At 50.5% G+C, this 17,908-nt stretch overlaps 1 protein-coding gene across 1 annotated transcript in view; it reads left to right on the top strand.

The window, feature by feature from the left end:
* Positions 1 to 17,908, top strand: part of PCSK6 (proprotein convertase subtilisin/kexin type 6) — a gene marked incomplete at both ends in the record, with an annotated part of 187,514 nt that overhangs the window by 113,542 nt on the left and 56,064 nt on the right. The window contains 3 exons of the mRNA XM_080691856.1: positions 123 to 226; positions 2,888 to 3,005; positions 13,810 to 13,998. Coding sequence (XP_080547982.1) covers positions 123 to 226; positions 2,888 to 3,005; positions 13,810 to 13,998 — 411 coding nt within the window. The remainder of the gene's footprint in view (positions 1 to 122; positions 227 to 2,887; positions 3,006 to 13,809; positions 13,999 to 17,908) is intronic.

The following is a 17,908-nucleotide window of genomic DNA, read 5'->3' as shown; positions in this document are numbered from 1 at the left end:
AACCTTGCCCAGATGTGCAGCTGTGAGCTGAGGGTTTCGCTCCAGTTCAGACCGGGGCCCGCATGGCCCGCGGCGGCATCGACCCACATGGACTTCAGCAGTGTGTTTTCATGTCTTTGCAGCAGCCAGTTAACCTGGAGAGACGTCCAGCACCTGCTGGTGAAAACCTCGCGGCCAGCCCACCTGAAAGCAGGGGACTGGAAAGTGAACGGCGCTGGGCATAAAGGTGCGGCTTCCTGGTGGGCGGGTGGGGCGGGCACGCCACCAGGCCAAGGGCGCCGAGGTGTCCCTTCGGAATTAAGAGCGCAGTGAGGGTGAGGGGTGATAGGAATTCCTTAAGAGGCATCCCCACATAACATTGTTACTATTGACATGGTTGCAAGAATTGAGGCCATCTATGCAACAATTTAGAAAAGGTATCCTGAAAACTATTACCTAAAGGGGAGCCCCAAGGTCCTCAGAGTCCAGGACCCCTAAGTTCCAAGACTACCTATACCTGTATTTACTGAAAAGTTTGCTCCTTTTTTTTTTTTTTTTGTGGTATTGCAGATTGAAGATTGAAGCCAGGGGCAGCATCCAACCACTAAGCTACACCCATGGCCCTTTTTTGCTGTTTTCTTTTTCTTTCTTTCTTTTTTTTTTTTTTTTTTTTTTTTTTTTTTTTTTTGCGGTACTGGGGTTCCTGGAAACCCTTCTACCTCCAGGCTACACTCCCAGACCTATTTTTATATTTTTATTTGGAAGCAGGTTCTCTTAAGCCAGCACGGCTGGCTTCGAACCTGCGTGATCCTCCTGTCTCCGCCTCCCAAGCGCGGGATTACAAGCGTGCGCCACCACGCCCGACAATCTGTAGTGATTCAAATGAGCGACACCTCTTGCGTAGCATCGAGGCGGCCTGCGTGTGTTCTGCGCCCGGGTAGCTCTGTCATTTGGAAACTCACCTCCAGTTTCCTCATCTGTGTGGTGATGGAGGACATTGCATAGTTATTGCAGGTTACTTTCCAGCCTATAAAACTTTGGGTGGCCTGCCCATGCGTTATAAAACTAACTCATAAAACAGTGCGTCTCCACCCCTAGCCCAGTGTGGTACAGACCCAGGTCCCAGGAAATCAACCCATGGCCAGGGGTTGATTACCCCCCAAATATTTGGGGCCTCTGGAGCAGGTAAGTATACGCCTGGGTCACCGGGACACTTTGCCTCTCCAGGTCGGCCGTGTTGTTCAGGGAGGACTTTTTGCCCACCCTTTTCTGCAGTTCAGGTCCAACTATTTTGACCCCAAACCCAGCTCTACTCTCTGTGGCATGCGGGCCTCATTGTTCCAGCAGGGCGAGGCCCGGATCTTCCATGAGGAGGCCGCTGATGAAGCCTCCTTCACGTTTCTTTTCCGGGAATGTGGGGTGCTGTAGCAAGAGCTGACCTACATTTCAAGCTTGGCCCTAATTAAATAGGAAAATAGATTGGATCTAGTTTCTGACCTCGCCTCTTAACTTTGAAACTCGCCTCCCTTGGCCAAATTCAACACCGATCATCCAGCCCACCAGCACTCTCCTTGGTGCGCTCCGCCATGCCGCTGGCCCGGAACAACCAAGAAGCTCGGCCAGAAATTGGAAACAAAACAAACAAACAACAAAGCCAAGCAGCCCTTGGCCTTGCTCTTGTCGTGTTCATTGCACATCAGAGTCTTGCAAAAAGCTCTCCTATTCGTTTTCCTTGTTGGTTTCAGTGCTGAGGACGGGACCTAGCACCCTGAGGATGCCAGGCAGGCACTCTGCTGCCAATCTGCGCCCCCGTCCGAGGTCTCAGCTCTTGTCTGGTCTAAGATCAGGAAGCACAGATGCCAACCAGTCCTTTTATTTTCTTATTTTTAAAAAATTTTATATTTATTTTATATTTATTGAATTATTTATTTATCTTTGCAGTACTGGGAATAGAACTCTGGGGCATTCTACCTCCAAGCTACAACCCCAGCCCTATTTTTTATTCTTTATTTTATTATTATTATTTTTTATTTTATTTTATTTTATTTTTTTGGTGGTGGTACTGGGAATGGAACCCAGGGGCCTTCTACCTCCGGGCAGTACACTCTCTATTTTATATTTTATTTGGAAACAGGATCTCTTAAGCCAGCGAGGCTGGCTTCATACCTATGCGATCCTCCTGTCTCAGCCTCCCAAGCACAGGGATTACAAGCGTGCGCCACCATGCCCGGCTTATTCTTTATTTTAAAACGGTCTCACGAGCCGGGCATGGTGGCTCACGCTTGTAATCCCAGGCCTTGGGAGGCTGAGACAGGAGGATTGCACAGGTTCAAAGCCAGCCTCATCTACTTAGTGAGGCTCTCGGTAACTTAGTGAGACCCTGTTTCCAAATAAAATAGAAAATAGGTCTGGGAGTGTAGCCTGGAGATAGAAAGCCCCTGAGTTCCACCCCAGTACCATACACAAAAAACAAACAAACAAACAAACAAAATCTGTCTTTGAGCTGGATGTGGTGATGCCACCCTGTCATCTCAGGACTTGGGAGGCTCATTCCGAGGCCAGTCACAGCAGCTTAGTGAGACCCTGTTTTGAAATTTAAAGTGAAAGGGCTGGGGCTGAAGTTTAGAGGTAAAATGCCCCTGGATTCAATCTCTAGTACCACAAAAATCAATCAATCAGTCTCCCTCCAGCCCCCCACCCAGAAGAAAGTCCCAGGCCCTCTCGGCCCTCCTGTGAGACATGTGTCCTGCCCACTCCCCCGTGGAGGAGGTGCTGTTCAGGGAGCCGTGTAGCTGGGCCCCCGAGCGGTTCGCAGAGGGGCCTGTCCTCACCTGGGCCTGCGGGAGCCCAAGTGACTCAGCTGCCCTGTGCTCCCTGGGAGCCGGCCCTGAAGGCTCTGTCTTTCCAGTTAGCCATCTCTATGGATTCGGCTTGGTGGATGCAGAAGCTCTCGTCTTGAAGGCCAAGAAGTGGACGGCCGTGCCCTCCCAGCACATGTGCGTGGCCGCCTCGGACAAGAGGCCCAGGTAAGGCCGCCCGCCTAGAGGCTCCTCAGACGCAGGAGACCCACAGGGCGGGCAGGGGAGGGTTGGCACACCGACAAAGTGTTCTTGTGTGCCTCGGCAGGAACACACGTGTGTGTGCACATGGAGGTGCGTGGCTAGACACACCCGCGTTCCCTCTCGCGGGTTGTGCGGCAAAGGGAAAAAAATTGCTCCTGGGTCCGTGACTATTTTGAAGGCTTTTCCTCTTCATGGAGGTTGGGCTGCGACAGCGGGCCAGTTACTTGGCCTGAATCCTTCAGCCAGGTAGCGGACATTCTTCCCCATAGGTTGAGCACAGCGGCCGGCCCAGGGGTCTCCCTGTCCGCTGAGGCATGATGGGAGCAGCCATGAGTGTCCTCTCCGTCCACACCCCCTAGAGGTCGTAGACGTAGCCCCAGACTCCACAGGGGGAGTCTGTCAGGACCAGGCCAGAGTGGACGTGCCTTCCCTCTTCCCTCTTGCGTGTGTTATGATCCAGAGCCCGAGGGCTCTCCCTGGCGTGTACCAGGCCTCAGAAACCTTAAGCTTAAGCACTGGGATTTTTTCGAAAGCCTCCAGCAGTCAGCTGCAGAACCCTGACTTCATCTCTCTCTGTGCTTTCTTTACTCTTCAGAGGAAGTTTTTCAAAATCAGTTACAGGGTATTTGTTGAGATTTTTATTTACAAAAATAGAAAACTCGGCTGTGAAGCGAGTCAGATGGTGAGAATCCTACTCCACTGAGTGGAAGTCAGATTGTCCTTCTGAATTCTGCTGTTGGGACTGCGCTATCTAGAACGGTGAGCAGTCTGGAGTGTGTGTCTAGCGGTGACTGCGTGTTACCATCGGAAAGTGTGTCTTTGAGAAAGGGCTGACGTGATTAGCGGATGCGGGGCAGGGCTGAGGGTGTGGCTCGGCGGTAGAGTACTTGTCTAACACGTGTAAGGCCCTGGGTTTAATCCCCAGCACTGACCTGGGTGTGTGGCTTAGTGGTAGAGTGCTTGCCTGGTTTGCAGAAGGCCCTGGGTTCAATCCCCAGCACTAAAAACAAACAAACAAACAAAAAAAAAAAATTTAAAGCCGGGCACGGTGGCGCATGCTTGTAATCCCAGCACTTGGGAGGCAGAGATAGGAGGATCACGCAGGTTCGAAGCCAGCCACGCGCGCTGGCTTAGGAGACCCTGTTTCCAAATAAAAATGTAAAAATAGGTCTGGGAGTGTAGCCCGGAGGTAGAAGGGCTTCCAGGAACTCCAGTACCACCAAAAAAAAAAAAAAAAAAAAAAAAATCCCCAGCACTGCCAAAAAGGAAGGAAGGAAAGGAGTGATAAATTGCTTTCTCAACAAATGTAGACCAGTGTCTTTGAGATCGCCTCCTTTGCAATACGCCCACCACTTACATTAGGCCTTTTTGCCACAAAATGTGAAGAAACACGTTTAAAAATGGTAGACATTCAGGAAATCGTTGCTGGATGAATAGCTACCAACAGATCTGAAAAGCTCCGTTTCCCTGCTGTGCCCGTCGCACACTGACTGCTGGGCCGGCCCCCCAAGGCCTGACGGATCGCCCGACAGGGGGCGAGTCTCAGTGCTGGCTTCTCAAAGCCTCGTTTTCTCCAGGGGGCCTTATTCTTCCAGATTCATAGGAAAGCAGGGGCGTCTGCGATAAGCCGCCTCTTGCCTTCGTAGGCTTCGTCTGTCTTCGTAGTCAGACGCCAGGGGAGGAGGTGCGGGCCGGGCCTGGCTCCTGACCTGCCCGGCTGCCCTCAGCCTTCGGCCCGCTCCCCGCTCTCCCAGGCAGGGCGGCTCCTGAATGAAGCTTTCTTCTCCTGCCAGCACTCATTTTAAGATGGGAGAGTGGTGCCTAGGTGGCGAACGAGTTGTTTTTATTTTTATTTTATTTTGCTTTTTAAGTGAAAGCCCACAGAGTCTAGACAGCACACGCTGAGGGGACCCGCCATCACATACAGTGTGACATTGTTTCTGTCCTTTGAGGAGAATAAGGGCTCTACAATTCCATGAGAGGCAAGAATCAGAATTCTGTGCCTTAAGGGAAATCTCCAGACTCCTCTGGAAGGCTCAGCCAACCTACTCTCAGAATGCTTGCCGGCCTCCGCCACCCATTGTCCCAAGGACGTGATGGCTTCCCGGAGAAGCCACAGTGCACTGTGGGCCGGGCGCCTCCTGGCTCCTGATGGCTGGGTCCTGGAGGGGAGCTCCTGCCCCCTGCGGACCCGCGTGGGAACCAGCCGTGTCGCCCGCCATCTCTGTTCAGTTCCCCTTATTGGGGTTCATGTCTGGCTTTGTCCAACCCAGCTTAAAAATGAAAAGGCGTGCCCCACACCCCGGCTCCCTTCTCGGCCTCCTCCCCAATCCGTGTGTCCTTCTCTACCTCTCCACTCTCTTCGCCTGATTCTGGTATCTTCCTCTCATGGAAGAATTCCAGGACTTCCCAAATGTCCCGAACCTGGCCTCAGCTGCCTCCTGTGGTGGGGAACTAAAGATGACAGAAAAAGAGACTCTGTCCACCCCTCTCCTTGAGTGGAAAGAAAACACCACCCTGGTGTGGCCAAAGGTCAGAGGATTTGCTCCCCTCTCTGGACAGTAAGACCAGGGTTCTAGAAGGCACTGTGGCCACACCTGCCATGTCTACAGTAATGTCGCACCTGGTCCTGAGTTGGAGGAAGGGGAAGGAGTGTTGCAGCATCCACCCCTCTGCGCACATGCAGGGTCAGGAATGAAGGGGGACCCCTCTCTCTGTCACCAGTCCTGAGCGAGGGGACGTCCCTCTCTGGAAGACAGGTCCTCAGGTGACACGCAGACCGTGTTCTGCAAGTGGCATCGTGTCCACCCTGCTTGGAGTGAGCGCTCAGTGTTGACTTTCGGTCATCCGTAGTGGCCCTTGGTCACTCCACCCTCTCTGATGCTGCCCCAGCAGGTGCACAGAGCCCGGGGTCTGGGGACGCCCTGGATGCTGCCTCCACCCCAGGATCAAGCTGTCACTGCTTCTCTGCAGTTTGAGGAAAGGTGTGAGACAGGCCCAGCCAAAAGGGACCCGGAGCGACGCGCTGGCATTTCCAGCTTTGGGCTTTAGCGGGCCTCTGTTCGGATCTGCCTGATCAGTAGTAAGAAGTCCCTCAAAGCGTGGAGGTCAGAGAGGCCACCAGGAGAGGGGCACAGGTAGGCGTGGGCGTGGGGCAGACTGAGGGCCAGTGCCCACACCCTGCTTCTGAGCAGTTCTTCCAACCTGTCACCCCCAACTCCAGAACAGACTGAGCCCCGAGAACCAAGGCCATGGCCTGGAAGCCCCCTGCAAAGGGTCATCACAAGCAGTGCTCAGTGACTGCCAAGTCAAATTCAGAGGTGAGGGAAAATCACATTAACTAGAGGATGGGTGGGTTCTTCTCACCAAAGAGAATGACTTGTCCAGAGGGCTCCGAGGGCCGGGGCATGGCTCAGTGAAAGAGCCCTTGGCTAAGCACGAGAGGCCCTGGGCTCCATCCCCAGCGCAAAAGAAAACAAAGTCCTCTGCGTTAGCACTGGATGAAAATGTAAGTGGTCCCTGCGTCTGTGCCTAATCAAAGACGTTCTTACTGTTCTTGAGCACCAATCGTTTTCATCTATTTAGGACACTTCCACAATGAAAGGATGCCCAGTAGGATCTTGACCAGGGACATTGGCCCATGCAAAAAATAGTTTTGAATATGTACAATTTAACAGAGAATGATATTCTTACTTTTATGGCTTTTCTTCAAGGGAAAAGAAAATCAAGCTTAGAATAATTCCTTTGAGGAAAAGAAAGGCCCCACTATTAAATACCTTATTTGACCCTTTGGAATTTTCTAGCCAGTACTTTTCTTGCTTCTTTAAAAAACCAGCTGGGTATGGCGGTGCACGCTTGTAATCCCAGCATTCGGGAGGCTGAGACAGGAGGATCACAGGTTCGCGGCCAGCCTCAGCTACTTAGTGAGGCCCTTTGCAACTCAGTGAGACCCTGTTTCAAAGTAAAGAATAAGCCGGGCGTGGCGGCGCACACTTGTCATCCCCGCGCTTGGGAGGCAGAGACAGGAGGATCGCGCAGGTTCGAAGCCAGCCGCGCGCGCTGGCTTAGGAGACCCTGTTTTCAAATAAAAATGTAAAAGTAGGTCTGGGAGTGTAGCCCGGAGGTAGAAGGGCTTCCAGGAGCCCCAGTATCACCAAAAAATAAAAATAAAAAATAAAGAAAGAAAGAATAAAAAATAGGACTGGAGGTGGAGCTCAGAGGTAGAATGCCCCTGGGTTCCATCCACAGCACTGCAAAATAAATAAATAAATAAATATAAATCCAGGCTTCTGTGAAGCAGTTAATGATGCCCTGGCCCCCGACTCAGTGCTAGAAACACAACTATAAGAGTCTTTTAAACCAACACAAAGCCGGGTATGGTGGTACATGCTTGTAATCCCAGTAGTTGGGTGGCTGAGAAAGAAAGATCACAGTTTTGCGACCAGCCTCAGCTACTTAGTGAGGCCTTCTGCACCTTAATGAGACCCTGTTTCAAAATAAAGAATACAAAAATAGAACCGGGCGTGGTGGCACACGCTTTTAATCGCAGCATTTGGGAGGTTGAGACCAGAGGATCACGGTTCGCCGACAGCCTCAGCTACTTAGTGAGGCTCTCTGCAACTTAGTGAGACCCTGTTTCAAAATAAAGAATAAAAAAATAGGGCAGGGAGTGTAGCTTGAAGGTCAGATGCCCCTAGGTTCCATCCCAGACCTACACACACACACACACACACACACACACACACACACACACAAATAGGGATAGGGGTATAGCTTGGAGGTAGAATGCTGTTGGGTTCAATTTCCAGTACTGCATAAATATATAAACAAACAAACACACACAAAGCAATAAGAACTCTTCTACTTATCTTAAGCTTTTGCTGGTTTAGAAGGTTCCAATTTAAGTGGGGCCTGTGACACATGCTTATAATCTTAGTACTAAGACTGGAGGATCACAGGTTCAAGCAACCTAGTGAGACCCTGTTTCCAAATAAGGAATAAAATTGGTCTGGGGATGTAGCTTAGAGGTAAAATTCCTGTGTTCAATTTTCAGTACCACACACACAAAAAAAGGTTCCCATTCAGATGGAGTTTATAGGTTAGTTTGGCCTGTCTTTTATTTAAAAAATTTTCTCTCTCTCACTTTCTCTCTCTCACTTTCTCTCTCTCACTTTCTCTCTCTCACTCTCTCTCTCTCTCTCTCTCTCTCTCTCTCTCTCTCTCTCACACACACACACACACACACACACACGCGCGCTATTTTCATTCCAAAAGCCACTGTGCTGCTTTGAATATTAATATTAAGGATTATCTGTACAGCCCATAATCTATTTATAGATACTCAGGAATTAGCTCTGGATTGACCACATCGGACTTTCTTTTCTGATATATCATTACTTCTAGAATGGCTTTAAACCACACTGCATATGATACTGGTTTTCAGGCAGCTCTACACATAAGGACGAGGGGCCTTGGATGAAAGACAGCAGATAAGGTTAATAAAGGCACTTCCTCTGCACCCGGCGTGGTACCAAGCACTTTCCATCTATTAACTCCTTCCAAATCCCAAACAAACATGTGCATGGTTCAGGTGCCATTTTATCCCCATTTTATAGATGAAGAAACGGAGGCACAGAGGAGTTCAGAAGCTGGCCAGGGGCCGCCGGGCTGCAGCAGGGCTGAGCTCACCCGAGGCTGCCATCTCCTGCGCCAGCCTCACCCCTCCGGGTGGGAGCTCAGGAAAGTAACTTGACAGTGAAAAAAACAGAAAACACAGTAGTCTGTCCATCATGGGCTCCATGACGAGGTCAAGATTGTTAAAGAAAACAACAGCAGGTCCCAAATGCAGTTGCTCATACTAAGGTTTCTCTTCACCAAGCTGCAATCCCCGTTGTTTTATTTAAAAGATCTGACCTTTGGAGAAATGAAGAGACTTGATTTTATGAGAAGCAGAGGAGAGAGAAGAGCCGCATCTCAGTCCGCCAGCAAGAGTTTATTGACACCCCTATAAGGATAAGAATCTTGCCAGGCGTGGTGGCGCACGCTTGTAATCCCAACTCTTGGGAGGCTGAGACAGGAGGATCATAGTTCGTGGCCAGCCTTCTCTACTTAGTGAGGCCCTTTGCAACTGAGTGAGACCCTGTTTCAAAATTTAAAAAAAAAATCAGGCTGGGGGTGTGGCTCGGAGGCAGAAGGCCCCTGGGCCCCTGGATTCCATCCCCAGTACCACACACACACACTGACACACACACAGAATCTTGAAAGAAACCACTATATGCTGGGTGTTCCTCCTTCCTATGGTCTCTCTTGCCTGTAAGATGCCCCGCTCTCTTGGCTCTTGGCCTTCCTTTCTTGTTTGTAGACTGGGTGCTGCTCAGTCATTAAATACTTATAAAGGCCAATCCAATCTTGGAAATTAAGTTGGTAGACCTTTTGTTGTTTAACAGTAATGATGAGTTCTGTAAGAGCTGGGCCCAGCCTAGCTCTCGCCCACAAGCAGCCCAGCAGTTCAGAGGAAGAGCTTTCCCAGGAAACACCAGGGTGCGGGGCCCCCATGAAGCTGAGCAAGGTCTTCGGGGCAAGAGAAACACTGGCTTCTAGTAGCTGAAGCAAGAAGATAAGTGAGGAGTTGGAAGCCCAGACACGGAGGGTTTCGCCAACCGTCCACCTTCCTCTCGGCTTCCTTCCCACTCGATACTTGAAAACATTTCTCCTTGACTTCAAATGTTATTTTGGTGCCACAAGATTCAGAGATGTGATGTTAGCAAGTTAGATCTTTCCCATCTTCATACTTTGGAGAAAATTAGGAGCCGCCGTATAAGCGGCGTGCATGGAGATACAGGAAATGGTTATGCCGGCTACTGGTCGGTGGCCCTCCACCTCCTCAGGAGAAGGGAGCAGGTCCAGAAAGCTTGGGATAAATGGAGAACGTCTGGAACATACGAGTCATTAATTCTAAAGTGTGGCTCAACGGGAAGTAGCCTTTCCCTGTCATTAGAGATCATTTCCAAGTCTGAAAACTTTCTGGCTTAAACATTGCTCGGCCTGCAGGCAGGTCTCCTGGGATCCTTACACTCGCTGGATTCCTCTAGGATCCTAGGAAGATGGCTTTACGTACAAACAACAATTGCAGAACTTAACAGCAGAACATTTTCAGTTATCTGGAGGAACTTTAAGATCTTTCTAAATCAATTTTCATGATTATAGTTGAGCTGCATGCATGAGACAAAGATAATTCCTGCACATTGTTTAGCATAAAAAATTACTTTGCAGTTGACTTGCATTTTATATTTTATCTTTGAAATAACTGCAGGATAAAGAATTCTTTCCTTTTCCTTTATCTTTAATACCGGGGATTGCACACAGGGCCTTGCACATGCGAGGCACGTAGTCTATCACTGAGCTCCATCCCCAACCAGCCCTTTTCATTTTTTGAGACAGGATCTCACTAAGTTACCCAGGTTGGCCTCAAACTTTTGATCCTCCTGCCCCAGGCTCCCAAGTAGCTGGGATTACAGGTATGCACCACCCCCTTTTTAAAAAAAAATGTCCATGATATTGTTGTTTTACTTTCTGTCTTCAAGGTAAGTGAATCCTTAAAAGTGATGGCTCGAGGGATTTGGCTTCACTACTTGAAGTTTCTGACAGGACGATTTCAGCTTGACTGTCGTGGGACATTTCAGACCCCTCTTCTTTTTTCATATGGAGGTTCAAAAGGGCCCTGATAGGGGGTGTTAGGTTGTTTCAACAGTAGCAGCAGAAATAAAACGCACCAAAGGAGGGAAGCAACTCGCCGTCTTTGTGGCCTATAGCCGTCATGGCTCCCGACTCTCCCCGAGAACTCCAAGAAATGAGGAGCCCCGGTGGCCTGTAAGTGAGCGATTTCACAGTTAAGAGATTTCACATAAAAACTAATTATATTACACTTAGCCGGCCCTCGGGAGGTCCAGGCCTCAGGGGAGGGTAAGGTCTTGGCTTTGAAGGCCAGAGCGGCCTTTAATTCCTGCAGGAACTGAGCAAGCAGCCACCCCAGCCAGCCACCCCAAGATAGCCCTGAAGTGGCTCTCTGTGGATTCAGCCCAACCCAGCCTTTCTTTTCTTTCCTTTTTTTTTTTTTCAGGATGGAACACAGGGGCACTCTACCTCCAAGCTACACTCCCAACCCATTTTTTTATTCTTTATTTTGAAGCAGGGTCTTGCTAAGTTGCCCAGGCCTCACTAAGTAGCTGAGGCTGATCTCAAACCTGAAACCCTCGTATCGCAGCCTCCCAAGTACTGAGATTACATGCTTGTGCCACCAAGCCGGGCTTTCTTTTCTTTTCTTTTTTTTGTAGTGGGGATTGAACTCCACCTCTGAGCTAGATCCCCAGCCTTATTTTATTTTGGATTTGGAAACATCCATGTCCATGTAAGTCGTTGAGGCTGGCCTTGAACCTGTGCAGTCCTCTCTCAGCCTCCCAGGTACTGATTAAGTGTGCCCAGCCTTTCTTACCCAGCTGCTGGAATCCCTCAGCAGAAGTCAATGACTGCAGAGTCAGAGGTAGGAACTTTCACGCCATCCCTGAAACCATTTCTTCTGAAGACTTTTTATGCTCTGGGACAGAAATAGGAACTGGCACGGGGCATGTGAAGGTGGGGTTTGGTTGACTTTAATTCTACCCTGTTCCTGTTTGTCTAAATCCTGGGTCTTATCAAAAGATAAGCATTGGGTTGGCAGTGCACGCCTATAATCCCAGTGCTCAGGAGATTGAGAGAGGTGGAACGCGCTAGATAGACCAGCCTTAGCAACTTCGAGAGAGACCCTGTTTCAAAATAAAAACTAAAGAGGACTGGGGGTATGGCCCAGAGATAGGATGCCCCTAAAAGTTCAGTTCCCAGGACAGACAGACAGAGAGATAGATTTCCTCGCTAGAATTCCAGGTCTATTTCTAGAGTCCAGATTGCTCCCCTGCCAATTAGAGAGACTGGAGATGCAATGGAGACGGTGTTTTACTTATGACTTTTGATTTTCACCTTGATCTTGCTTTTTGGCTGAAATGGGAAAGATGGCCCAGCTAGATGCAGGGCTGTTAGAATTTTGAGAGCAGGGCTATTCCTGGGTCCCGGGGTCTTGACTGGGTGCCACAGGCCCCAAGGGAACATAAGAGAATCTGTTTCCCCTTCCCTTACACCCAGAAGCTCCCTGGTGCACAGGGACAGACAGGTGAGCACTTTACCTGGAGCTATCTGGAGGGCCTGGAGCCCTCCAGAACTTTCTACCGCGTTCTGCATTTACCACAGCAGAGGGGCCCCTGACCAGTAAACACGGACAGTAAAACGTGGCGAGGGGCAATGAAAGAAGTCAGCGCCTCTAAATCAATTTATGGTGCTCGCAAAGCGTGTTTCCAAATATTTACAGAGTCTCCGAGGGAATTACATCACAGTTTCTTACTGTTTTGATTGTTTTTTATGACTCAGGCCCCGCAGAGCCGAGCAGTGGAATTCCTGAGAGGCTCTGAGCACAGGCTTCGCGCCTCCCCAGAGGAAAGGCCGGTGAACTGGGAAAAGCGCTCCCCGTAATAAACAAAGCACCAGCCCTGTCGCAGGGAGCTATTAATGTGCTGCCGGGCAGCGATGGGGGGCTCTACCAAAGAATGCCATCTTTCTAAAGTTTGCAAACCATCAGGGGGGGCAGGCTTTGCGGAGACTGAGCTGCGGTGGCCCAGAAGAGGTGGGATGGCCCAGCTGGACGCAGGAGCAGCCTCGGGGCACAGATCCTATTACCTGCTTTGTGTGGGGGAAAATTCTGCTGGAAATGACTCTTTTTTATTTTCTCTTGGTGTGTGATCCTAGGGATTGAACCCAGGGGCTTTCCACCTCTGGGCTCTACCCCCAGCCTTTTAATTGTTTTGTTTTGCCTGGGTCTTGTTAGCTGAGAGTCTCAGACGTGACCAAATATCCTTGAAGCTCAGTCCTCCTGTGTCAACCTGTCAAGTGCTAGGGTTCCAGGCATCTGGGATGCCTCTTGTGTGTTTGATGCTTTTCTTTAGATTCTGGTCCATATGGTAAAACTGCCCTGAGTTTGCAAAGAGAATCATCATGTGTCTCCCTCACCGGGCAGGAGAAGAGGGGCCCAGTCCTTACGCAGTACGGCTGGGAGCAGGCCAGCGCTGGCAACCGGGTCCCTGGAGTGTGATGTCTACGAGCGCCCACCTGTGCTCGACCTGTCACAGAGGTCGAGGCAGAGGTCGCCATGTGTCCTTGAGTATAGTCCTTAATTTCTCTCTGGAGTCCATGGGTTAATCCTAGTTAATGTCACACCCGTGGCTGGAGGCTGGAGCGAGTCAGCTCAGAAAGTGTTTGCTGTTGTTGCTATTTAAGTGTGGTGACTTGCGTCTTCAAGGCAAGGCTTTGAAATGCCAGAGCGGGGTGTTAAAGCCTTGGAGATCATAGGCTACGGGTTCAAGTGAGCCGGCCCCGTACCTGGAGGTTGCCTCCCACCACCAAACAGGGCCGCTTCCTGGACACACTGGCTCAAGTCTGCACAAGAACCTGTTCTTGAGTGTCTCTGTAAACAAATTCCAGACCATAAAGTCTGCTGAGCCAGTGATAGAAGTCAGAGTGGAGCATCCTAGAGAGAGCGAGGCCTTGGCTGCTCCCTGGGGGTCCTGGGACCCAGAGACCACCCCGCGGGGAAGGGGGCCAGCTTTGATGCTCGAGTCCTTGGGCCTCTGTGTGTGAGGCTGTCTGTGAGTCGGTGCCCAGTGCTGCATTCTTCCCGCCTTTGCAGGAGTATACCCGTAGTACAGGTGCTGCGGACCACGGCCCTGACCAGCGCCTGCGCCGACCACTCGGACCAGCGCGTGGTCTACCTGGAGCACGTGGTGGCGCGCGTCTCCATCTCGCACCCACGCCGGGGAGACCTCCAGATCCACCTGATTTCTCCCTCGGGGACCAAGTCACAACTTTTGGCAAAGAGGTAAGGCTGGGCTCAGAGGGATTCATGCCACATAAAGGTTGGGCATCTCTCTGGGTCATCTACCTTCTTCCTCCTGGAGACCTGCTTATGTTGACTCCACAAACCTGAAAAGGGACTCCATGAAACCTTGCCTTTAAAGTACTCCTAGAGCCGGGCGTGGTGGCGCACGCTTGTAATCCCCGCGCTTGGGAGGCGGAGACAGGAGGATCGCGCAGGTTCGAAGCCAGGAGCTCTGGCTTAAGAGACCCTGTTTCCAAAAATCAAAAAAATAGGTCTGGGAGTGTAGCCCAGAGGTAGAAGGGCTTCTAGGAACCCCAGTACCACCAAAAAAAAAAAAAAATTACTCCTAGAGCTGGGTGTGGTGGTGCACACATGTAATCCCAGCATTTGGGAGGCTGAGGCAGGAGGATCATGGTTCGCGGACAGCCTCAGCTACTTAGTGAGGCCCTCCGCAACTCAGACCCTGTTTCAAAATAAAGAATAAATAACTGGGCTTTGGGTGAAGCTCGAAGAGAGAAGGCCACTGGGTTCCATCCCTAGTACCGCAAAAGAAAGAAAAAAAAATCCTAGCAAGCTCTCATTTGGGGAGAGAAATGACAAAGGCAGCGTTGCAGGTTTGTGTAATGGGGACGTTGACGGGATGCTGACTGTACCTTTGCCGCTCTTGGAGGCACCTTGCAGTTCCTGGCCGTCTATTCCATTGGCCTCTGAAGCAAGAGCGTGTATCCAAGGAGCATCGTTGGCCTCCCGGAGTGCCCTCCACCTATGGTGGGCTGCTCTGTAGAACCTTCACGCCAGGGCTCTGCCCAGGCCTGGGTGCAGGGTGGGAAAGGCGCCCCAGGTGCTCTCTGAAACCTTCCCCCCTAGACACTGGTGCTCAGACACAGATGCCCATTCTCAAAGCTTTGTGCCTGTGCACGGCTGTGGAAGGGTAATAAAGTCATTTCTTCCACAAACTTAAAAATGAGGGCTAGTGCTTGGAGGCTCGGCCAGCGGAGGAATGTGCAGGAACTGGGAGGACCAGGGGAAAATTGGAGCCCCCTTTTGTCTCTCTCTAGCTATGACACGGAGGCAAGAAATAGCAAGCTTGAAATACAAATTAGCGTTTCCAGCTACTCTTGAAAACTTGAGCTAAGTGTGCCTCCGGCTCAAGAGGAAGCACTTATGAACAGGTGCACCCTGCCCAAGTGCTCTGGGCTTGCCAGGGAGCCGTGGAGATCCAGGAATAAGGGTGTAAAGTTGTAGAGGTCAAGCTCTCAGACCAAGCCCACCCTGCTCACCTTAAGACAGATTTTCCTGCTTCATATGACACTCGACAGCAATGAGAAGCCACCGAGGCTCCGTCCCGAGGCTGCTATGCCCTTGTGTCAGTTAACTTTTTGTTGCTTTGACCAAATTATCTGACAAGGACAACCAGGAAGATGAAAGGTTTATTTGGCTCATGGTTTCAGAGGATCAGTCAATGGCTGGCAGACTCCAAATCAGAAACATCACAGTGGCCGAGTGTGGCAGAGGAAAGCTGCTCAGAGCAGCATGGAGGAAAGAGAGGAAGAAAGGGAAAGAGAAAGAGAGAGAGAGAGAGAGAGAGAGAGAGAGAGAGAGAGAGAAATGAAGGAGGAGGAAGAGGAGAAGGAGAAGAAGAAGAAGAAGGAGGAGGAGGAGGAGGAGGAGGAGGAGGAGGAGGAGGAGGAGGAGGAGGAGAAGAAGAAGAAGAAGAAGAAGAAGAAGAAGAAGAAGAAGAAGAAGAAGAAGAAGAAGAAGAAGAAGAAGAAGAGAGGAGAGGACCTAGGGACAGATACAGTCACCAAGGCCATACCCCAGTGACCACTTCCTGTAGCCACACCCTTCCTGCCTACAGTTAAGACCCAGTTAATCCATTCAGATTATCAATCCACCAATGGCTTTACCCACTAATGAGGTCAGAGCTCCAATTGGATTATTTCACCTTTGACCATTTCCACATTGCCAACACATGGGCTGTTTTCTGGGACACAGTTCAGATCCAAACCATAACAGCCCTCTACGCCTCTGCCCAGTTTCCAGGGCCAGCAGCCCACGCGGCAGCCCCAGCCAGCTCTGTCCTCAGTGTACTAGAAGGGATCCTGAGACCAGGGCCTGGCCATAAGGGTTCCATGAGCTCAGCCACCATGCTAAGCCCCTACCAGATCCCACCAGGTTCCATCAGCTCCCTCCCAGAGGCCCACTCTCCTAGCAGAACGACCCTGGAAGCACTCTCCCTTCCTGAGGGGAGGCCTGGCCTTAGGGGTTGCCAGCCATCAGCCAAAGCTTCCTGATTTGCTCCCTGAAGATTTATTCTTGTTTAAATGTTAGAGATTAGCTGAGTGTGGTGGCGCATGCTTGTAATCCTCATGCTTGGAAGGAGGAGACAGGAGGATCACACAGGTTTGAAGCCAGCCACAGTGGCGTAAGAGACCCTGTTTCCAAAAATAAAATGGGTCTGGGATTGCAGCCTAGAGGAAGAAGGGCTTCCAGTAACCCCAGTACCACCCCCCAAAAAATTAGTTAATTAATTAATTAAAATAAATAAATTTTAGAGATTTCACCCAGAAGATCTTGCAAAGCTGGACGCTCTCCAGAACTAGGCCTCCGTCCCCGTGCACCCCTGCCTGGAGCTAAGCCCAGGCGCGAATCGTCTTCAGCAGCCCCCTGCACCTTGCCTGACCCCCCTTCCATTTTTCCCTGGCCACACCTGCACCTGGAGGCAGCTGAGCCTGTGACCCCTGCTCACAGGCAGATGGAGCTGGCCTAGGTGGACCCACACTGGAGCTTGGAGGCCAGGCAGCTGTGACCTTGACCTCAGAGACTCCAGCTCATGCTTCCAGTTTCCAGCCACTGGCTTCTCTTTCTTCCTTGCCTCTGGAAATGTCATTTCACTCATCTGTAAACATTAAGAATATTACAAGAGTTGAATGTGATCATATAGATAAACATGCTCGGCACAGGTGCCAGGCTGCCCTTCATGTCCTACTGACGTCCGTCCAGCCATCTGACCTGTCGGAACCTTCCAGCATCCCACATCCCTCCTCTCTGCCCTGTTAGAACCTTCCAGCATCCCAAATCCCTACTCCTTGACCTGCCGGAACCTTCCAGAACCCTGCATCCCTCCTCCCTGTCCGTGCTTTTTCCTTCCCGGCCCCCTGGGGATGGTGGGGATCGGATCCTGCGGGTGGATTTGGCACTGCCCAGTTGCTAGGTACCTGGCATCAAGCACTTTACAGAATGGCCCTGAGGCCGCTTGGCAGTCACCTGAGTCTTGAGGATTTGTTTTTTGCTAAAGTAGATTTCATAGTTCTATCAAGATTCAGGTTTTCGTATCTATTACCTTTTACTTTAGTTCCCATATTAATTCCACAGCCTTTTCAGGTTGCCAGTTTCTTCTTTCTTTTTTTCTTCACTAAGAGCACATTGGCATTCTCAAGGACCTCAGCAATTAAAAGACAGTTTGTCCTTGTTCTGTCCCCATGTGTCGGGTTCCACCTGGCTTTGCGTGTGAAGAACAGCCTCGTCCTTGGCCGTTTCTTAGCAGAAAGCACAGGATGTTTCCCACCCCCATTTTTGCTGCAAAGAAGTTCCTGTTGGCCAACGCCTTTAGACATCAAGTGCTCAGAGGACCCCCAAATCGGGAATGGGATCTCACATCACACGGGACTTAATGCATTCAAATTTCTGATAGTCAGTAAAGAGCCCTATGTTAATTATTTCTTATTCCAAAGAAAGATAGAAAATGAGACTGTGAAGACAGAAGAGGAAAGAAAAGCCTGGGATTTTTCCTTCAAAGAACAAAGAGCGAGGACACTAGGGCTGGGGAGAAGGGGGTGGCAGCTAGTTTCTTCCTGTCTCTACTTGAGCAGAGCCTGAGAAGCAGAGGCCAAAGGTGCAGGGAATGGTA

The sequence above is a fragment of the Muscardinus avellanarius genome, assembly GCF_963383645.1.
Source record: "Muscardinus avellanarius genome assembly, chromosome: 3".
NCBI classification, from domain to species: Eukaryota; Metazoa; Chordata; class Mammalia; order Rodentia; family Gliridae; genus Muscardinus; species Muscardinus avellanarius.
The sequence above is the reverse complement of the archived record's forward strand: the minus strand, read 5'-3'. Positions and strand labels throughout refer to the sequence as shown.